The sequence below is a fragment of the Neolamprologus multifasciatus genome, chromosome 8 (assembly GCF_963576455.1).
Source record: "Neolamprologus multifasciatus chromosome 8, fNeoMul1.2, whole genome shotgun sequence".
In the NCBI taxonomy this organism is placed as follows: domain Eukaryota; kingdom Metazoa; phylum Chordata; class Actinopteri; order Cichliformes; family Cichlidae; genus Neolamprologus; species Neolamprologus multifasciatus.
In genome coordinates, this window is record NC_140446.1 from 2,988,247 (window position 1) to 3,011,770 (window position 23,524).

At 41.5% G+C, this 23,524-nt stretch overlaps 2 protein-coding genes across 2 annotated transcripts; both read right to left on the minus strand.

The window, feature by feature from the left end:
• Positions 1-199: 199 nt before the first annotated feature.
• LOC146512194 (uncharacterized) lies at positions 200-5,354 on the minus strand. The gene is made up of 3 exons (XM_085170539.1): positions 4,106-5,354; positions 2,258-2,387; positions 200-1,843 (listed from the first exon to the last, which is right to left on the minus strand). The coding sequence occupies exons 1-3, from the start codon at positions 4,203-4,205 to the stop codon at positions 1,573-1,575; spliced, it is 501 nt and encodes a 166-aa protein (XP_085026665.1). The 5' UTR covers positions 4,206-5,354; the 3' UTR covers positions 200-1,572.
• A 1,164-nt stretch (positions 5,355-6,518) lies between these two features.
• Positions 6,519-22,330, minus strand: nploc4 (NPL4 homolog, ubiquitin recognition factor). Its single transcript, XM_085170489.1, has 17 exons — positions 22,124-22,330; positions 21,420-21,500; positions 17,822-17,931; positions 17,446-17,673; positions 17,320-17,368; positions 17,147-17,241; positions 16,948-17,071; positions 16,009-16,188; positions 15,789-15,875; positions 13,775-13,846; positions 13,560-13,686; positions 11,479-11,639; positions 11,259-11,330; positions 10,896-10,988; positions 10,342-10,458; positions 9,907-10,009; positions 6,519-8,125 (listed from the first exon to the last, which is right to left on the minus strand). Exons 1-17 carry the CDS (start codon positions 22,136-22,138, stop codon positions 7,965-7,967), a joined length of 1,875 nt encoding a protein of 624 aa, XP_085026615.1. The 5' UTR covers positions 22,139-22,330; the 3' UTR covers positions 6,519-7,964.
• Positions 22,331-23,524: the final 1,194 nt, after the last annotated feature.

The window sequence follows — 23,524 nt, forward strand, 5'->3', positions numbered from 1 at the left end:
TTTAAATCATCAAACTGTGAATTATAAATTTGAAATTGTTATTGATCCCTTTACCCCTGGTCCTAAAGTGTATATTTATTTTCTTACTCTTCCTATATATATTGTTTGTTTACTTGCATTGCTGTAACTGGAGCCTCGTCTCTCTATATACTGGACTGTATGGGAGATGACAATAAAGTTTACTCAGCAGCGAGCAGGCGCACCGAGGGCTCTCGCGCTCACTTTTCGGGTATAGAATTTCGAAAAAACATCGGTGCAAATTATAAGTCTGTATTATAATGTCTGGTGTTTTCGTGTCTGTTGGTTTGTTTTTATTTTGTTTTATTTTGCGAGTTGGTTATTAGATGCCGCTCCAGCCAGCCAGAGACTCCCCCACCACCCCGCCCTCTCCTCCCTGAGCTGCAAGCAGCAGGCGCACCTCGCAAACGAAGGGCGCCCTTACTCCCAGCAAATGGGCGATAGAAAACCGATCGGTGCCTGTGACATTCCCAATATGCGCTGGCATGCTGTTGGGGCAGCAAGAGTACGAGCAATTTTTTATTTTTTTTTTGCCGATGCCCGTGATGCCGCCCCGGGCAACCGCCCATATCAAAAACCGCTACTGCTGCTACTACTACTAATAGTAACTGACGTCACTTTAAAAAAATGAATGGATGAATGGGTATTAATAACCATGGGTAAGTATTGTTCATAACAACTTTTATTTAATGAACCTGTGAACTTCCTGCATGTGTAGATAACTTGATTAAAATCCTGGTTAAGGGTTAAGTGAAGTAGCACTAAGGCTATTAGGCTCAATTAACACACACATACAAACACAAAAGTGATCCAAACAATACTGCGCACCGATAAAACTAAGTAAAGAAGAATCAAAACTGAAACATGCTTTTATTTTGACACCACCGATACTGACTAATTGAAGATTGTTAGAAATCCTCAAGCCTTGTAGCAAATGGGCTTTTATTTTGAAAGAACATAAGAAAACCATGTCATTATCATCATTATTATTATTATTATCATTATTATTATTATTATTATTGACCACAACAAGTTTAAATCCATTTTGTATTCCGTCAAATATGTCGAGATCAAAGTTGATTGAAAACCAAGTTTTCAATCAATTTGTGATGTTGGGGAGACATCTGCTGGTGAAGAAGAGTATAACTCCTCTGGAGGAAAAAGTAATTTTCCATTTATTAAAAATTAGTTAGATGCTATAAGAAGCAGCATGTTTTGATTACTATGGACTGAACAAAACAGAAAGAGTGCCAACACAGGGCACTTTATTTATGTTCTTACTTTTGTGCTTTTGGTCCAACATCTGAGACTTTTTTGTGCAGATTCGTGTGGACTCAGTGTGGGCTTTCTTTGCTGTTATATTAACATGTGTGTTAACTCAAGCGTTAAGGTGTAAATTAAGTTTATTTTACAGTCCCTTCTTCTCAAGTCCAAGTTATAAATGTGTTGGCACAGCTTTAAAGTGAAACTGCACCAGAAAACACATTGAGGTAAAATATAACACAAACATGTAACCCCGTCTCAGCCCGGCATTAACAGTATGATGCTGTATCCTCAGTCCTGTGAGCCGGCAGGTTTCTTGATTCTCCGAATTACGACCCGGCTCCTCCTTCCACTGGGCCGACCTCCAGCACCATCCGCCTCCCCTGGCAGTGACCCTAGGGGTCGGGGTTCACCTCGGAGTGGTGCAGGGCTCCTCCCTAATCTCACATCGTCCACGAAAGCCTCCACTCCATCAAACTTGGTCGTGAGCTCAGCGAGACGCTCCTTCAGGGAGTTGAACTCTTTGTAAAGATCTCCCAGAGCTTCTGACAGAGGCTGGATCCTGAAAGAACACAAAGAAATTAAAGTGTTTTTTCCTCTCAAACAGTTTCAGTTTTATATTTCTTCTCTGCGCCCTCTTTTTTGTCTCTTCTCTTTCACCTCTTGGTTGTGGAAAGCAGTGTCCAAGTACATTAGTCCATGTAAGAAAAAGGCCCTGAAGAGTTCATGGCCTCAGTCGCTACTTTCAAATCATACTGAACACCAAATGTTAATTTAAAACATAATTGTGGTCACATTTAGAAGAAAAGAAACAAGAACATTTGCATTTCGTTTCTACTTTCTATATCTGTGTAAACCTGCTAAAATTAAAGCTGACCTTTTAATGTTACAGTTATTCTTTACATTTCGACTGACGCGCAAAGCCCGCAGACCCAGACTGATGTAACTGTGCCGCAGGAGACTTAGAAAACCTCACCTGCCATAGTCGGGCAGCACAGTGTTGTGGTCATGCAGCAGCAGATCTTTGACCTGCGTCATGATGGCGTATTTCCAGTTGTCTAAAACCAGCGTGAGGTTGGCACATCCTCTGGTGTTCACTCTCTCTGCTGCAGGTGAGCAAGCCAGGAAAACAAACTTTATTACATCAGCAACAACTGTGCTGTACTACATGACTTCATTCACACAGGTATCATGAATTATTGTAACCTTGTAGAAAAAAGTAAAAGAAGTAAAAAAAAAGGGAGGGAAGAGTGGCGGGGAAGTCAGTGCAGAGCTGCAACTAATAATAGTTTTCTTTTTTTTTAAACTTTCTTTTTATTGTTTTTCTTTAAACACTATACAACAAAACAAAACAACAACAAAAAGATAAATACAACAAGTAGGATAACAAACAAACAAACAAACAAACAAAACAAACAAACAAAAAAACCCATGTTGGATCTCTTTGTTTCTACAGTTTGATCATTTCTCATTATCAATGTGTTGGTCTTTATCCTGTTGGGTTTATGTACTCAGTCCATTTCTCCCACTTTTTATGGTATTGATCGTCCTGAGTCCTTATTCTGTAGGTCAATTGTTCCATGGTTTGTATTTCATCTATAATTTTGATCCATTCGTCCTGTGATGGTGGGTCTATCTTGTTCCATTTTCTTGTAATTGCCTTTTTACAGGCAGCAAGCATAATTTTCAATATGTATCTATCTTCTTTCATCACATTTCCCGTAATGACACCAAAGTATAATAATGTACAAGTCTTAGATACAGCATAACCCAGAATTTTACCTATAACTAAATGAATATCTTCCCAAAATTTCTAATAATAGTTTTCATAGACTTTGGATGAGTTTCTCTATAAACTGGCTGGTGTGTAAAACTTGCCATGGGTGTAGATTTTAGTGGAGACGCGGCTCTCCCGGGATTATAAAACATGTTTGAAAATGAAGCAGACGAAGGTCTTTTCTCTTCAACAGCACTTCTTTTTTTAAAATAACATATAAACTTTAAGTTCACAGAACCAATGAATCTGAGCAACAATAACAGAGAACGAGCTCCAGCGCTACAAATTTCTTTTTTCTTAAAAGGTCTGAGTCACTGCTTCTTCAGAATAGAAAGGTTTTTGATAACTAATCCTTAACATTAGTTAGGTAGATGAGATTCTTCTTAAAAACACACAGAATCACAAAGATGCTTGAAATCCTGTTGAAAAACACCTGAGCTGCTGAATATAGCTCATTTACAACTTCCAGCAGGTTACTTCAAAACTGAAAACAGGAAAGCCTCTTGATGTGTAAACCTTCAGATAAATAAATTAACATTCACTCAGTATTACCAGGACAAACATTAAATGAGGAAAACTAAGAATAATTATTTGAAAACACTTCTGGTAACATTTATTCTAAGCATTTGGGTTTTATAAGAAATGTATTTATTTATTTGAAATTTATTTATTTGAAATGTATTTAGTCAGATTAAAAAAACAAAAACAAACAAAAAAGTAAAATGAGCTAAAGCTCTGCTGAAAGAATGACTTTTAAAAAAGACAGGAAACAAATCTTTTTGGCTAAATGCATAAATTACAGTAACTCAACGACCAGATTTGTATGTAAAAAGAGTTTATTTGAAACTGTAAACATTTTCAGATGCTTAACTATAAATATCTGAATTCAGTTTCCTTTAAATACTAATATTCTATATTTTAATGGTTACTTGTGCTCCAAAGTGTGATCAGGTTATGCTTAAAATTCTATGGAAAATATAACAAGCAGCAGATTCTCAAAAAGCTCCCTGTAACGTCGAGCTGATAACACTGAGCTGTTAAACTTGCCTTCATTCCTGTAATCCCACTCCGGTCTCCAGCTTGTTTTCTGTCTCTGAGCGATGCACAGAGCTGCAGACAACACAATCAGAACTCCAGCGATTCTCATCCTGATGAAAAAAAGCCCAACAACACACAAATGAACCCCTGAGAGCTCTCAGTCACCGAGTGCGAAGCCGTGAAGGAAAACAGCAGTCGAAGTAGTTAACGTGTAGGAAACCCACCTGTTCTGGCAGTCAGAGGTAAAACAAAGAGATCTGGATCAAACTGATGCTTTTTAATCTGAGGCAGAGGGAGGGTCTTCAGTCCTCACTCCCATCAGCCGGAGCATCATATATCAGGATTTCACAGCGGAGGGAAACCTGCTTTCTATCTCTGTTAACTCTCAAGCTTGAGGGGTTAAAATAACAGAAGAACAGAGGGTTGCATAACCTCAAGCTTAGAAACAATATTTAATGAGGCAGAAAATGTTGAGAGCAGGGAAACAAAACAGCATATGTAAAAATGTAAAAGCTGGAATATGATCTCAGTCCTTTGAGAGCTTCAGCGGAGCTCTTTGATGTTTTAAGGTCAGCTTAAAAATTCCTGCTCTTCATCTGCCGTCCATGTGAGCTCACAGGAGGCCAGCCAGACCCGGATCGCTTCCACAGGGTCTAATCATGGCAATTAAACAGTCACTTTATTAGCATTTTATCTGCATGTACCACTTCATATCATGGGAATTTACTGAGAGATGCCTTCATGGTGACATAAATATTTTAATGTGGAAATATTAAACCAGTTGATACCTAGTTATAAAATAACGTCTACAAAACAAATGTAAGACTAAATTATAAAGGCTGTTGTCCACAGGCCAGCAGACTCATGTTAATTCTTCACGAGCGCCACAGAGCAAGACATGGCTATCTTCCCAGGTCTGCCTTCAGGAGCGGCTCCCAGCGAGGTTCTCCTGCCCGACTTCACTGACGGTTTTCCAGCAGTCACCAGTCATGCAGAAGTTTCAAAGGCCGGAGCTAGAAGGTAAAGCTTTCCATTCACCAGTATTTTACCATATGACCATGAGCTCTGAAAGAACGATGTCACAAACGAATTTCAAATTATTTTTCTCTGAAAATGTATGGTGTCACCGTTTCTTCATCTCAGGAGTCAGCTGAGGTGGTTCAGCATCTGATCAGGATGTAATACTTGGAGAAAACCTGTCATCTGGCCTGGAAGCACATCAGGATCACTGAGGTGTAAGTGGAAAATGTTGCAGAGGCAAAAGATGCCCGAAAGGCTCTGGATAAGCCTGGTGCCGCTGAAAAAATGAAGCATAGATTCATCCTCCAGAGATCGATTTATGTTGAAACGGGCAGACCAACAAAGCAAAGACAGCATTTTTCCATCAACTCCTTTTTTATTGTTTCAAATCCAGGTCAACAGCATACAACTTTCAGGGTCCTCAGTTAGCTCTGTGGAAAGTGAGGAACAGCTGCAAGTCCAAGAGCATGCTTGCTCAGCAAACGGCCCCCGGGTCAATACAAAAGGAAAAGGTCACCGCTGTCTGTCAGCATGACATCAGAGAAATCACGCTCAGGAGGGGCGATAATGATACCACCGGGCAAAAAGAAAAGAACTCAATCTACAACTAAAAATATATCCTCACTCCATCAATGGAATTACCGTCTTACAAAGAAGCACACGTCTCATAAATAGCAGGAATCTGGCGCCCGCGACTCGTCCTCTGACCTGAAGAGCCCTATTTTCAAAAGCTGCAGTTCAACTCTACAGTACTGATGACTGATTTCATTAACGTGGACCATTGTTGGGGCAAAAAAAAGTGGGGTGGGGGAAAAAGAAACACCCAAACTAAACCTATAAGGTGGCAACAAAAGATGGACGGAGCTTATGGCCATACAAGCGCTGCCTTAAACCTGCATTCTCTGTAATGGCCAGCAGGGGGCGACTCAGAAAGATCTCAAACCTGATTAAGCAGTTTTCTGCTGATTGTTTGAGGTCTTCTTGAACACGTGATGCTCATTTAGGAAATTTTGTTTGTTATTAGAGTCACAAACAGATTACACAAGTCCCTTTCAGTTTCCAAATGCAAATGTTGCAGCAGAGGAGACCCTCAGCTGGGACTTAAATATTGTGGCTAGGTCTGGTTATGTACAGTCTGAAGATGGTGTGCATTAGCTACTGTGCAGCTTTATGGTGTTTGTGTCCCTTTTTAATGCATTAAACAGGTCAAAACTTCTAGAAGTACTAGAAAAATGCAAAGTCGTGAAAGCTAACGTTGGCCACATGTGTCAAACTCCCCAAAATTCCCTTTAAACAACACTATTAACAAAAAACATCAGTTGGTTTTGTTTTTTGCTTAGATGTTAGAAAAGATTTGAGCACCGCATGTTCACCAGAACAAAAGAGGGTTTTTCTCTTATGATGCTATGTCTTGGTCCCAATATTTGATGCAGAAATAAAACTGAAGACTATCGTCATAAATCAGCGATGGTCAGATTTTTAAGGGTATTTTTAACAGGTACTGGGAATTTTCCGAGCACCACAAACTTCCCTTTACTTCCACAGATCCTCTTTTACAGCCGACATCTCTGCCGGTGTAAGCAGGTAAAATACAGGTGGACTGATTTCAGAAATCACTAATACACCTGAAGCTTTTCCTGCTATAATACTGCAAAGTAATTTGCTGTAAATTGGATGAACAGACTCTGGGTTTAACGTGGATTTTGGGAGGTGGTGCCATCTAGTTTGCAGGTTTAAATTGGGTGTTTTTCCCTCCCCTCCATGTTCACCTGCGACCCCTCGCACACGGAGTGATTAAGAAGAAAAGAAAACCTGCAGGGGACCATCAGTGGAGGAACATCAGTTCTGCCCTGGCTGGCAGGCAGGGAGGTGAAAGTGGCGAGCACCGGTTGTTTCTAAAGCACCTCACGAATGATACTCGGCGAGTCGGTGAAGAGAACGATGAAGGCGGGTGGTTGTCCTGGGGATGTAGTTTAACAGAGACACAGAACATACAGCTGATAAAATAAGAAGCTACATATTGTGCCTGCTCGAGTTCAAACCACCAAATTCAAACGCTACAAAAAACTAGCAACACAAAAAACTTTAGGCTCATTCAAAAAAAGGGCGATCATCACCAACGTGTTCGATCAGAGGAGGGCGTCTTTTCAAATTTAATACTGAAAATAGAAACTCTATTTAAGTGGGATTACTCTGCAGCTCGTAGCGTTTCCAGGTCTGAGCTTTGACTGATGATTGTACTTTAAGGGGCTCATCAAAGAGACCTATGAAAACCTGACGGAGCCGAGCCCACTGTGAAGATTCAAAATGTTAAAGTATACGCTACAATCTGATAAAAAACCAAAAAGAAAAATGCTTAATTAAATTAACAGTATCAACTCTTAAATGTATTTATACACAGCAAGATTTTCCAGAAGACATTGTGACAGTGAGCGGGGCACTGGTGTGAGAAAAAATCCAAACACTCGAGTCTTCGCTGTTGTCCTGAGTCACAGCAGGATTTGTTTGAGCCGAGGAGGGCGGCGGGATTATTCGAGTGAAAGGGGGCCTCAGCCACAGAGTGCTTTATCTAAAATGTATTCTGCCTCTCAGAAAAGCAACAATGTGAAGGGATACAAACCAAAAAAAAAACTCTGATTCAACTTTATTTTGACTCAGTGAAATTGATGTAAACGAGCAAATCCCTCTGCGCGTCACAGCAGCCTGTGAGGTGGGAAGGGCAGAGGCGTCGACGTGAGGCGAGAAAAGAAAAGATCGCTGACGCCGTCAGAGTCTCGCAGCTGGTCCTGGTGCAGTGACTGAGCTCGATCGGTGAAGGGTGTGGAAGCAGGGCCGAGGGCGAAGGGTTTTAACTGCGGGGCAGGCTGCACATTTCACAGTGCTCAGTGCCGGGCTGGTTCATGAAGGTACAGTGGAGGCAGGACCACATGGCGGAGGAGGAGGCAGGAACCGAGGGGCCGCCCATGGCCCCGTAATCCAGAGAGCTGGAGGGCTGCCCGCCCACTGTACCTGGAAGGACAGCAGAGGAAAAACAGGATATTACCACAGTGAAGAGTAGAAGGGGTTTTATGCAGCAGCCTCTCTGGGAAGATATGCCGCCATCTTTTCTCTGATCGACTGCTGAGTGGACCTACACCTTTATGAGCGTTCCCACTACAGGAAGCTACTCTGTAGGGACTTCTTTCATGGTGATTTTCAGGGGGTGATTGGTTAATCCAATCATGCTCGTGGTGGCACCAGCAGTCTATTTAAACTAGTATTAAAATAAAACTTTCTACAGATGTTTAGATGCATTTCACATTTCCTGCACAAAGGCAGAGTAAGACACAGTCAACATCCTCCTAGAAACACATCTGTCCTCTCACTCTTAATGCCGGGCTCACACTGTGCGATTTTGTCAGTCTCAAACTGTACGATTGACTCGCAGGGGTTAGAAGTTCGTAGGTCACGATGCAGGTCTCACACTATACGACCCGATGCTCTGATGCGACCCGAGTGCTCACACTGTGCGTCCATAAAATGAAGGTTATAACAGAAATTCTGTCGCTCGCTCTCCCTCTCTGTCTTTCACTCACACAGACACACACCACCATCATCAACTTTGCTAAATTGCTAATGAAAAACATGATCAGTCAGCTGCGATTGAGCAGCAATGTCTATCCAACTATTTTCACGGTTGTTGTGGTCGTGATCATTTTGTGAGGCCACATGGAAAAGGCTCGGATGAGCTTTCCAAAGTTCTACAAGTGCCTCCATCACTGTCCAGATCACACGCTGCACTGCCGTGCTGCGCCGTCTTTTTCGCTGATATTTGTGTTTGCGCGTGCGCAGTGTGAGAAACTGCGGTGACACCCTCACGACCAAGTGATTGATGATCGGGAGCTGGTCGTGAGGTGTTAATCGCTTCTCGTTACCCCACGTATACTACACGATGCACGACGCACGATGAAGGCCAAAATCAGGTCGATTAAGCATCTTATAATTAACTTATCACTTGAAATAAGGTTGAAAAAGCTACCACCATCTTTGCTGTTTCTTCTCCTACAGACTTCCATTCAGGATTCTTTCAGTAATGAGTGGATATAAGTGAGTGGATATCACATCCGGATATAACATCTGTTTGGTTCTTTACTCCCTGTTTTTAAACCGAAACCTAAGTCTTGTCTATAGATGTTAAAACAGTTAACAAGAACACCAAGATAACGAGTTACAAGCTAACTTAGTATTAACAGGGAGTGACCTTAGACACAGCTTGTAACACACTGATGGAAACCTGGAAAATTACAGGTGGTAACGATGGAGAGGTCACAAGCAGGCAGAGTTTATTTCTGTGGTCTACTAAGTTAAATAATCCCCAATAATCTGCTTACTAATGAGCTCAAATCAGCAGCACACAGCATCTGAGTGATTTTCCACTTTATAGAAATGTCTGCAGCTTCTTTCCTCCTGCTGCAGTTCAAAGTCAGTCCAGAGACACATTCGTTTTTTAACCGTAGTAAATTATTCATATTTATTAGTAATATTTAATACCAACCATATCAAACACACGTGTGCAGTCATGGTTTATTTGAGGCGCTCTTTAGAAAGAGCATGTAAGCTTAATAATGAGGTGCAGTTTAACATGGTGGAGTCTATTTGCAGGAAAAGAGACTCACCGGGGAGGCAGCTGTTGCTATATATTTATGGTTATGTGCAGATGAGAACCTTATGAAATGTACCATCAAGACGCCAAGTTTAGAGGCCCTCAAAAACAGAATTTAAATCTGTGGTTCATATAAAAGCTGACTTACTGCACAGCTGCTCGATGGTGGCCCACTGCTCAGACTTCTTCCAGGTCTGTGCCAGATCCTCATTAGAAGTCTTCACTGCTTCAAGTAGCAGCCCGATGCTGTCCTGCAGATACAAACACAAGCTTTCATCTATCTGCTGAAAATTATTCAAGGTGCTGAGGAGTTAAAAGCAAAAACAGTACACCGGAGAGTTTATGTTTGGCAAGTCTGTGCTTTATGTAGGACATCCAAATCTGATCAAGCGGTTCGTTACAGAAAAACAATGTTTGCGACCGTCGCGATGGGCCGGTTTGAAAATGAGCAGAAAGGTCTGAGTGAAAACATCCTTGGAGGAGTAACTACTTCCAGACTGGAGAAGAATGCGGTCCAACCCATCGTCTGCATTACAAATGGGAAACAAATGAAAAGCTGGACGCGTCAAGGCTTTGAACTTACTCTCAGAGGCATGACTTCATTGGTGACGAGGAAGAGGAGAAGATGAAAGTCTGACACGATGTTCAGGAATGATGTGGAGGTGCACTGGGACAGGTATGTGGCTAAACTGTGAAAATCCTGCAAACAAACCAGAAAAACAAATGAATTATTAAACCACACCTTCACAGTCAGTCACTCCGGCATGTCCACAGTTTCCAGCATGGCTGCACTCTGCGATTTTACCACAACACGGGAGATGAAGAGTGTTTTCAGCTATTGGATTTTGTTGTTCCCTGCTTGCCCACAACCTCCACTGTGGGTTGTCTGGAATGCCAGATTTGTGATGGATTCTTCAGTGTCTCTGCTATCTGTAGAGGACAGCCACACTACGGACGCACGAGCGACTGTCTTTATGCATTAGCGTGAAAACAGTACAAAGACGAAGGGGATGAGAGATCAGTTAAATTTCCAAACTGGGACCATCTATCCTCCCCTTAAACCAAATACTTTGATGACCTTTTTATACCTTGTTGAATCGGGTGAGGGAAATACAAACTCATGCTGACAGTACTTACCTGTGTCTCTCCAAGAATATCCCGGTTTTCAATGGGAAAGCGTTGCGTAGAAGAAAAGGTATACTGGGGGTCCTTTGGAAAAGTTGTGGTTATCTGCGAAGAAAATAATATTTCTCTATACAAGTTTTCTGGAAATTTAGTGTCAGAATATATGTCTGTGAAGGTTCTCAGTCATCCAGGTCATCGTAGTCAAAGGAGCTTGCAAAGAAAAGCGTCTGGACTTCTGAAGAAGCTTCTCGGATGAGAGGTGAAACGTCTACAAGCAACTTAAAGAAGCCCAGACGCTTTTCTTTGCAAGCTCCTTTGTGTCAGAATATAGTTTGCTGCACTAAAGAAACAAAAAGTATTATTAAAAATACTCACATCTATAATAAGATACTCCACGGGAAGAGGTCGAGCTAGAAACGTGACATCATTTCCAAATTTGTCTTTGTCCTGTTGGATGTGAAAATCAGACAAATCCATCTCAACATCTGGATGAGCTGATAAGTAACATCTAACCCCAAAATAAGTACCTAATATTTATTTTTTTCTTAAACGTGCACACTTCATCACATCAGAGCTTTTTTATACGGCACCTCACCTTATAGAAGACGTCTGGTACGTACTGCTCAGGGCTCGACTCTTTAGCGTAGCCCAGCTCGGGAGCGTCTTTGCAGGGCAGTAGGCACTCGTCTCTCACCAGAGCCATGCACTGATTGGACACCTGATATCCTTCAAAGTGCACCTGGTTATCTGGACCACCTGCACATAAAACAGCACAGAGAAATATAAATAAATAATAATAACCACTCGCTGAAAAACAAAAATATTATTTCCATTGCAAATAAATTAGGGATGGTGATGATTTTAAAACTAGTCTTGCAAAAGCAACTGCCAGTCACTAACAAAGGCCCACGTTAGGAGAGCTGTGCAGCAACCACGAGACTATCAAGAGAGCCAGAGACAGCAGTGACATGTGATGTGCTGTATAAAGTGGATCAGGTGATCAGGGATCCTGAGATAAGCCAACCATCAATAATCCACAGGTTCCCCTGAGAACCTTAAGCGTTTCACCCGTTCTCAGTAGATGTTGCTGACTGAATGCTCTATTTTTTAGTCACCTTAGCAGCTCAAGCTGAACTAAACAAAGTGATTTTGAGCTGTTTAAGTTCTCCTTAAATAGCTTTCTATTCATCCACGAATATATAAATAAGCTGATTAGTTTACCACAAAATGTAATCTTTGACAAAGCCAGAATAAAGTCAATCTTAACAAGCAAGGACAACCTGATGAGAAGTTAAAAATATCAACAGGGAAATCATGCACACTGCAATAACACTATAGTGTGTAAAACACTGAGTGTGTAAAGTCTGTTCAGCATTACACATGGAAGTGATTTACAAACAGTAAAACAGATGGACTTCGCCCCTGCTCGCTGCGAGATGTGTAGCCATGACATCAGCTTTGGCTGCCGGGGCCTCACTCATGCAAATAAAAGTGTTGAGGTCACTGCTGGGTGTTTTCTTGGAACAAATACAAAAGGGGGTGAAAACATTTATCCCTGATCCTGCACAACGTCTGACTCCTCTGGCTTCAAATGGACGCACATGTTTTAAGTCGTAGTTGAACACTTGACAGACCTTACAGTAAAGCTGTAAACTGAACACCTAAACCAGTTTTCTTTAAGGTTGTAAGAGTTCTATGGATATATGAAAGGAGAGGCTACAACATGCTGAGTGTTGCATTCTGGGATGTGCAGATTAATGAATGATTTAAGTCTGTTTAGATCAGGGGTGGGGAACTCCAGGCCTCAAGGGCCGGTCTCCTGCAGGTTTTAGATCTCACCCAGAGTCAGCACACCTGAATCAAATTAGTTCATTACCAGGCCTCTGGAGAACTTCAAGACACATGGAGGAGGTCATTTAGCCATTTAAATCAGCTGTGTTGGATCAAGGACACATCTAAAACCTGCAGGACACCGACCCTCGAGGCCTGGAGTTGGACACCCTGTATTAGACTGACCCAAATAAATTGTCAAGCAGGTTTCTAGGCTTGAGGTATCTGTGATTGAACCACACTTAACTATACCCAGAGTTGCACCAAATCACTTTTTTTTAGCCTGCTGAAGTGTGACCTGCAGATACTGAATGTTTTTCTAAGGTCTATAACCGACAGCAGATACAAACAAAAAGAAATGATTAAACTTCACGACTTCGCCCAAACTGCAGTACGCTACTGGCTCTGACGGAAACAGCTCAAAAATAAAGGGCTCTGCTATTTGAAAAACATACAAATACAAATAAAAATCCAGTTGCTTGAGTTGCTGTGTGCCCACCTTTACCTGAAATATTTTTCTACAGGTGTGGTAGATTTATATGACCAAAAAAAGGTTATCTACCTGAATAATTGTCCAGTATGTTTATAACTTCAGCAGATAAGAGGACATCGACCCCCTTCTGCTTTTCACTACATAATTTTCCATGTTAACGACGAGTTAGGGTGTGACGTGAGGATTTGATGCCACTGTGTTCCCATTGGAAAAGCCAAAAGGACATTTTGGGAAGAGATGCTTTTTTGTGGTTTATGATTAAGCAACCATGCCTGCATTGATAAAGTAATGAAGAAAATGTTCCCGTGTTTCTCATTCATAAACCACTCACAAGAAAAAGAAACAGTACCAACCTGTCGCGACCACAGTCACAAATTTGGATCCAAAGTGTCCGTCTCGAGAAAGTCTGCAGGGGTTTGAATGTTCATTCTGGAAGTATCCCGCTGTGATGCACTCCTCCGCGCTCAGGTAATACGAGTCCTAACACAAGTAAGGACATTAAGGATATACAGAGGAAAACACCACAATTAAGACTAACAGATCATCTTTGAGTCAGATGGATCCTCACGCTGTTTCTCGAGTAGCGGACGGTGCCTATCCTCGTATCCTCAGACAGCAGGTCCGTGAAGATCCACCCCACCTGCAGAACAAGCAAACACTTAAATAATTACCAACTTTTGTCCACTCATAAGATTATCTGCTCGAATATTCAGCGATTTTACATGATGTAACAAAGCTATAAGTTAAACTCAATTCTCAAAGTTTCATCTTTTTATCCAAATGGAACAAAAACAAGATAAACAAAAACCACAACACACCAGGTGATACTCAAAAAAACACACACATGCAAGGATTAACATTACTGCATACGCCCGATTCTTGAAGTTTAAAAATATTTTTGTGCTTCTTCAACCTTTCAAAATAAATTTGTATTTCTCAATACTCCAAATATCCCTGCATGATTTTCTCCCACCACACTAACACATCATTAAAGCAACAGCATGCGTCTCCCCACCGCTGTTCCCATTTTACATGTGACGGTCACCGTGCTTCACAGTACCAAACACATGATGTGTGAGCCACTAAACAGTGGTGACAGATGACTGACAGCTCCAAACACCGAGCTACACCTGATTGGACATACGCCTGCCTGTGCTGTGCCCTCTGAGATATCCAAGCTCCATAGAAAGCTTTCTTTTAACTTACCACCACGATTAGGATACAAAAATAAGTAAGTAAGTAAGTAAAACTTTATTTATATAGCACCTTTCAAGATAAAAAATCACAAAGTGCTTCACAGAAGCTAAAACCTAAAAATAAAAATCAACCAAAAGCAAGTTTAAAAAGATGAGTTTTTAGCTGTTTTTTTAAAAGCGACCACTGAGTCCACAGATCTCAGGCTCACAGGGAGAGAGTTCCACAATCTGGGGGCCACAGATCCAAAAGCTTTGTCGCCTTTTGTTTTCAGCCTCGTGTGATGGACAGCAAGCAAGCCCTGGTCACATGACCTCAGGGACCTGCTGGGAATGTATGGATGTAAAAGTTCACTTATATATGTTGGTGTTTGTCCATGCAGAGCCCTGAAAGTCAAGGTCAAAACCTTAAACTGGATTCTGAATTTAACGGGGAGCCAGTGCAGCTGAATCAGCAGGGGTGTGACATGGGAAAACTTGGAGGACTTGGTCAGAAGCTTTGCAGCAGCGTTCTGAACGACTTGCAGACGCTCCAAAGAGGCTTTACATAAACAAGTAAACAAAGAATTACAATAATCCAGACGAGATGAAACTAATGCATGAATGACAATTTCTAATTCAGAGCGCGATACAATGGGACTCAGCTTAGCAATGTTTCTCAAGTGATAAAAACAGGAGTGAACCAAAGATTTTACATGGGCATCCAAAGTCAGAGCACAATATGAGCTAAAAACAGTGCAGAGAAAGGTATTTTTGAAACTGTCATTAAAAATAATCCTTTTCATGACTTTCATTATTTTATTGCCATGTTTTTAATCTTAGGCTGACCTCTGACAGGCCTTACAGATATGTTATTTAATTAAAGAGATTTTCATAGAAAATCTGCAGCTTTAACTGAAGAAGTGTTGGAGTCCAGAGGGTGGGTGGGGATAGAGATCGCAATAGCCAAACTAACTCGACTTCTGGGGGACAATTGTGGTCGGGCATGTTATGTACTGCCTGTTTTGAGTACACCCTTAAGTTTCATGTCAGATTTTTCTCCCTGGTCATCCATGCCCCACTTGCAGCAACAGGCTAATCAGGGTCATTTAGGTGTCTTGAGCTCTCTGACAGACTCCAACTCGACACTGACAGTAGTCCCTTTAGTAGCTGGAAGGCCACTCTACCAGGAGGAGAACAAGTACTGAGCACAGTAAAGCTGCAAAGCAGAACAAGGACGTCTGCCAGCTGCAGCCTAAGTGGTGGAGTTGGAATCCATTCACTGGATTAAGGTCTAACTGTAGAGGCATCTATTTTTTGTATATATGTGCATACATATAGTTCTGCCTGTATGCAAACATGAAAGCAATGTGAGGTCAAACAGAGCACTGAGGGGAGATCAAACCCAACCTTGCACATGCCCAGTTTGGCAGCAATCTCGTCCACGGCTGCAGCTTTGGGATCATCCAACAGTTCCAGGCTGTTCTGGGTGGCATTCTGAAACACAGCATCGTTTTAAATGCAGTTAATGCTCAGTGAGGACTTTAACCTTATTGAGCAAATAAACTCTGACACAATTTCACTTGCAGAGCAGAATCGGGCATTAATACGCTCAGTGAGAACGTCCCACCTGTGGGGGTTCGTAGATGGCGGCCACTTCCGCTCTGATGCCCAGGGGGATGTCTTTGTGCTCCGTGTATCTGCCGTACAAGTAGCCCATCCTCTGACTGCCCGTCTTCCTCCAGAAGTCCAAGAAGCGGTCAGCAATGGTGTGGTTCTCAAACATGATGTTGTCTACATGTCTGTATTTCTGGGGGGGGAAAAGAAAAACTACATTCACATACACGGTGTGATACTCAGGACTGTTGTTTGGTTTTTTTAGACATGGATCAAGTTTCTTTGAAGATGTGGAAGCAGCCGCTCAGGAGGAGTCTGCATGCTAGAATATACTTGGGGATTAAATTCCCAGTGTTGCTCAGCACTTTGTACTGAAGCGAACTGTAATGCACACCTGCCATTTAATGCGCCTGCACCAAACTTTTACTGTGATCTAAATTATTAACAGGGACAGGAAACATTAAAAATGTGTGCAGTATTAAGCAAATAGGCACATTTTCAGTAAAACAGCTGCAGAGTAATCCAATCCATTCATTTTCTAAACCACTTCAGGGTTCTGGAGCTCATTCCATCTTTCATATGGTGAAATATGGAGTACTCCCAGGCAGTGTTGGTCAAATTACTTGAAAAAAGTAATCAGTAACTAATTACTGATAATAAATAAATCCTTTAATTAGAGTCTGAATCAATAAATCACGGTTTTAGTAACGCAGTAACGCAGCGTTCCTACGGGAAAGCAACGGTAATCTAATTACCGTTTTTGCAATAGTAATCCCTTACTTTACTCGTTACTTGAAAAAAGTAATCGGATTACAGTAACGCGTTACAAGTAAAGCGTTACTGCCCATCTCTACTCCCAGGACAGGATGTTCGCTTCAAGTATTTTCGGTGTCGTATTTGCTGATAAAAGAAGTAAACGAATATTTCTCCCACACTTGTTACCGTGACATACCTGTCTGTTCAGTGTGATGGCACTCGGCTGGCACTTGGTGCAGATGCCTTCTGGCCAGGGAGGGTGACCCTCGCAGCCTGACTTTATCTTACAGCTGATGTTCTCCAGAGCAGCAAACTTCCCCCTGCAGGAGATCAGAACAGTGTCAGAGTCTGAAATTATGAGCAACCAAACTGGAAAATTAAAAACAGCTCCTCACTTATCAGCGCCGCCCGTCAGCTTGCGAAGGTATGCGTGGAATGACATGTGCTTCACTGGTGGGTCGAGGTGATTCAGGTAGTCTTCGTCAAAAGGCTGGAATCAGAAGAAACATGCTTTATAGCCCTAACATTCATCATTTAAGAAACAAAGCACAGGAATGAAATATCTCACCTCTAGCGGTACACAGTGCACACACTTCCCAAGGGCACCGTGGCGACATCTGGAACAAGAAAAGAATGATTAGGTATCCAACATCTGCACTGAGGTCAGATGTGTGCAGCTGGTCCTCTTCCTTACAGCTGCGGATCTCTGTTTCTGTAGATCTTGCCATCTTGCTTGGCCAGATACTGATCGATCTCATCTTCCTGGACCTGGGGCGCTGAGAAGGACCGAGGGATCATGGAGGACGAAGAAGAGGACGAGACGGATGGTAGCGACGAAGATGTGTGAGGGGTGGCCGTGTCCATAACCTCCCCGGAGGAGGTGGAGGATTCTGAAGGGAACAAAAACAACATGTCCCCATGCCTACAAAACACGAGAGAGAAGAAGAAGATGATTAAAGCTGTGGAGGTCGACAAAGACGACAGTATTTCTGGAAACCAACACTCCCCGGAGAGGCAAGAGGGAAATTCAGGCTCTAATTAAAGGTTAAAGTCTGTTTGTTTCTACTTACTTGATCTTGAGAATGCTGAGGGTTTTGTTCTGGGATACGAGCTCTCCGGTTTTGTTGCGGTTCAGATAAACCGAAAACCCATTAGAGTTGAACCCAAATTCTTTGGCCACCTGTGGGAGAAGCAGATACCGGATTTTGACAAGAACATCGATACGACACACATTTCATATCGCCTGGAACAAAAACATTGGTAGCCATCAAGACACTTTAAATTCATCATTAAGCATAAATGTCAAAGCCGTGTGCTGCCGGGAGGGAATTCTTATCACATGTGCTGGTTCTTGTGTAAAGACAGTTTGCTCTTGAAAAGATACCAATCACTCAAAGCAGATTAGCAAAGAGCGTCAGCCTGGAGGAACACCTCTTTATGGTTGTGCCAAAACATTTTAAGAAAAGCACTCTGAGCGGATCGAACAGGAGGGTCTCCCTCGTAGCACTTTTACATCACATCATGTAACTGTAATACACTCAGCGGGATGCTGATCATTTCCCTGTGTGGGCCTTTTTTCCACATACACGCATTTTCAGATCTGATAAAGAGGCTTTAGACAGAACCAAAGGAAACTTCCACAAATCCAAATAGTTGACTCTAACTTGTACTGATGGTAAAAAAAAAAACCAAAAACAAAAACTTACATATTGGGTTGTGTGAAAAAAGAAGTTGTTTTTGGTATTCTGTGTCATTCTATAAACACTGTTTTACCTGAGACATGTTGCGCTGCATATTTTGCACCTTGTTACGTTTACTAGTTACAGACAGAGGAGAAAAATACTGGCTTCAAATCTGATTAGTCTTACATGAAATATACTGAACTGATAACTGGATTTCACTAGAATTTTGCTAAACGCCAATATTTTATTTCCTCACTTTGAGGAAGAAAGTGGCATTGATCCGGTGCACTCTAGAACTCTACACCTATGTCTGAAAAGTACTTCATTCAACAACCACCTAAAAGCTATTTTCTCAGGAGAAAGAATGCTCAGCAGAACTTTCCCTCCTCTAACATCTAAACCAGTTGATGACGTCTTTAAAGTCCACACTAATAAAATTAGCAGAGAACAGAAGAGCAGTGAGAAGCATGGAGGTTGTCTGGGGATCACTTTTCTCATGACACACCAAAAGAACAGCGTAAGATCTCTTCACTATGGGAAAAGTACACAATCAGACACTGTTTTCAGCTCCTGTCTGGCTCATAGCTGCACTTCAGTGTGGAGTGAAAACTTTCCATTGAATTGCAAGTTACACAGTCCTGCCTTAACAAATGCATTTTTGATGAGGTGCTGCTGCAGTGCTCTGTCTGCGTTATATGCTTCTATTTTAGGCTTTTCATAGACAGTGATTAAAATGCAAATGTAATTATTTCCCATCCTCGTGTGTAAAATTGAAGCATAACAGAGAAAATTTACCCAGAAACAGAGTGGCTCTTAAGTCCTTTGCTAAGTGAGACTTGTATAACTTGGGAGGAATACCATTTGTCAGCTTTACTAGAAGTCTTACGTTGCCTTATTCTTACCTCACACTGTATTTTACCACGTTTGTTGTCAATTTGCTAAAACTTCCTATCTTTGCTTTGCAGATTCTCGTCACCTGAACACCTGATATTTTACAAATAGAGCAGATCACTTCATTTTTTATTGTAATTTCACCGGCTTCTGTCCTTTTTGGTAAAGAAGGTCTTTAGATTTAAAGTTCTAAGTTACAGTTCATGTTTGCAGGTCTTCAAATTCACATCTCTGAAGCCTGTTTGTGTCAGCCAAACTTCTTGAAACACGAAAGGGCGTTCACAGTCCTGCAGAGTTGGACTGACATCAGATTAGGAGTTGTCCAAATCTGATGTGAGTCCAGCTCAGCAGTGATTCACCACTGGTGCAAATGTTGGGTTCAACATTACCAGACAGCTGTAAATGGATACAGGAATTTCCTGTATTTTATGCACTAGATTTGGGGAAGTGGATTAAATTATTAACAGGCCTTCAGTAAAATTCAAGTCCTATAAAAAAATAGATTCTCTGCTTTTATCTGTGCCTTCTGTGATGTGAAGCAATGCCTGGACTCTAAAACATCAAACACAATCCACAAAAACGCACAGGAGCGGTGGAGGAGCGACCTGCTCTGTTACTTCCTACACAGCTTCATGCATGTACAGGCACAAGAGGAGGAAAAATAACAAAACAAAGCCCACACACAACACATAACACTCCTGTACTGATTGAAAGATAAAACATTTTCTAATCAGTTTTCTTTGTGGAAAAAATAAGAGGCCTCCACAGGTTTTCAGTGTACTGTGGAAATAACGTACAGAAGGCTTGGATCCAGTTCTGGTGTGGAGGAAAGCAGAGAGTGGGAAATTCTTTGCTTTTTTGCCAGCAGACGACCGATGTGACACAACAGATAAACATCAGCTACTGATGTGGATAAATGCCATCTTACTTGCTGATATGCCAATATCAGCTAATGACTATATTTGGTTCATATGTCAGTACATCCTTATGATTGACAGTATTAACATGACTAGCATATCATAGCCCTTTGGTTTAAAAAGACCTGTTTTGAAGCATCAAGAATAACATTCCTGCTGTTTTGGCCACAAGTAACTGCATGTGATGGTCTAATAACCACTGAGAGAGCTGATAATCTCCCCTTTTGAAACATGGTGTCACCAAAAGGTCAAAACAAAAAGTTGTTTTTTCCCCAGATTTCTATTGGATCAAAGTCTTTTTGCAACTATATGGTGGCTTTCAGATAGCCTTTCATTCTTCCAGCCAGAAAACTGTGACCATTTTATTTTATGTCTATTATTCTTGCTTAATTTTACAATGCATAGCAATTTAAATCAATGTGGCACCACTGTACCCTGAAGGCAGCAAACATGGGTAATCTTTGTGAGCTGGAGATGAAGTGAGGGAGGGCGTGCAGATTAGGATGCTACTCTGAATTTTGTGACTTTTCAACTGCATGAGGACACGGTGTTACTACTTCCAGGAAAATAAATAGTAACGATGAGCTGACAAAGCCTTGAGGTGAAGGAGTGCTGGTGCCTGGCAGTTTATGGAAACACAGGCTACAGAAAATACCTGTTTCCCCTCCTTTACATCTGAAAAACCTGAGGACAACTGTTTTGAGCTCACTCTCCCTAATCTTCTCCCACGCCTTCGGAAACCCAAAGAGGTCATAAGCAGAACAGAATATGATGGCCCAGGCTTAGATGTTATTGTGTTTGTAACTGCTGGACAACTATTCACAGATCATTTTTCATTATCTTATGCAAACATCAAATAAAGCATACTATCTACAGTTGAATTAAAACTATAATGTGTTTAGAAGTCTTTAAATAAACTGTTTTCTTAGCTATTCAGTGGGTTTGTCAGCAGGGATCCTTATAAAAAGGCAGAATGGGGCTTAGGGAAGAAGACAGCAGCCATGACTAATTAAAATCCTGCATTGTTCAGAAGTCAGCCACCACCTTCATTTAAAGGCTGAACTGACCCCCTTATACTGGAGTGCCAGGCCAAACTGATAAATCCTGAGGCTGGAAACCAGCCCTTAGAGCACAAAAGAAAACAAGATGATTGAGTGCTGTTATATTTAACACATTACCTTCTTTAAAAAAGCAGCAGCTGTCTCCCTCTTTGTAGAAGGAATTTTTTTCATCCCTTCTGGGGACTGCACCCTGATGATCTAAAGGAGGGACAGAAATAAACCCACAATTCAGCCGTTACAGTACAAGCCCGAATCCATTGTAGCATTTCAAACACCTGTCAGTCAAAACCAGGACGCAGCAGCCCCCTTTCTGCCCCCTCCGGTGTCAGTGTCGGGGTATTATGACAACCGTGACAGTGCAGAAAGAAAAGTGGGGTTATCGTTAGCTCATCAATCTCTGGTTTTTAGCTGCAACATGACGATGTTGACATTGAACTACTCTGGAAAGCTGTCAGTGTGTACTGGCTCATTCACAGACTAACTAAATATCACTTTCGTGGTGAATGTGCAACATCACAGCTCCCATCGTTACCGAGCTATTCGTGTTACTGTCATGCTAATGAGCTGAAAGAATATGCCAGTCATTTTAAGCCGGCCGTTATTGTCGCTCTCCCGTTAGCCAACAATGACTCTTTTCATTCGGATGTCGTCAGCTAGCCTACTAGCTATCATATTAGCCGGCTAGCTAAACAGGCCCTGGTCACTCTTAGCTCATGTTAGCTGGCTAATGCTAGCCAAGCTAATTCTGCTGCCTCATCACTCAGGAGTCCGGCTAACAGGCTAGCTAACGTTAGCCGGAGCCCACCCGCCGCTGTACTTACAATATTATCGGCCATGCTGCTCGGGTAGGTGCGCCCGGTAGATTTGGCTTTGTTAGTGGACAGACAGGGTCAAAACAAATATCCCGTAACGCTGTTGTATGTGTGTGTGTGTGTGTGTCAGCGAAACTCCATCCCGCAACTCAAACACCGGGTGTTGCACACATTAGCGCCCCCATCGATCCCACAGCGGAGCGACCACGGTCGAAACAAAGAAACTGAGCTGGAGGGTTCCACTTTTATTATTCTTTCTTTTTCTCCCGTCAGTGCCTGCCTCCCACCTGAGCCCCCCCGAGTCAGATCCTTTTTAGTATTAAATATGATGAAAGATGGGATAAAAAAATCTTCTTTTCACACTGAACACTTTCAGAGATAGAGGCTCACAACCGCATGTTTGAGCCCTCCTTGTAAGTAAGTGCACAACATTATCTTAATTTTATTCTGCTTTCTGAATTCTTAACAATAACTAACATTTTTCATTTAAAAAAATCACTATCATAAAATATGATGCATTGTTTTAACATGTGGGAGATGTGATGGACTGAGTAGTCAGTAATCAGATAATTTATATTCTGCTTATTTTTTGCTGTTTTATGTTGCAGTTACTTTTAGTTTTTTTTATTTGTAGGTTCAAAGGAGGGTGATTTTATGTTACTTACTGTACTTTCTGCAGTGTTTTGTACTTTTTAAACCATCAGTGTGGTCACTCTTACACTTACTCACACTAGCTGTATTTGGGAATAATAATTTATGATACCAAACCTCTCTCATTCATGTATGTAAAACTGCTATTTTAAATGTGATATGAAAATGTTTTACATTTCCCAGAGCATCACTACAGAAGAAACAGCATTTATTGAAATAAATTAATTAAAGAAAATCAATGTGTTTTTAATTAATTTGATGATTCCTGGCACCGAGCCTCGTATTTGACATGTATTGTGTACAATCTAAATCCAAAAAAGTTCATTATAACAACACATGTAGTTTTACACGCTGTTCATTTATTATTGTTTAGGCTTGTTTTAAGTACCTGCCCCCTGTTTAAGTGTGGATGTCTTCATTATGAAGTTAAAGTGACACATGTAGGTCTTAGATGTTCCTTCAACATCAAGGGAACAAACCACAGTACCTGCGTGACATTATGTACTTTGCATATGCAGAATATTTGTGAGGCCACAGAAAAGACAGAAATGCCTTAGAATTAGAAAACCGGTGTTATCAGTAAATCCCTACAAGACTCATGAGGAACTCATTTATATGAGGTACCTTGTGGCTTGAGCTCTGTCAGCGGACCTCATAGCTCAGCCACATATAGAGGAACTATTTGCTACACTTATGAATGTCACACTGTTGTTATAAATTCTGCTTGTTATGTTTTTGATTCTGAAATGTGCTTTATGA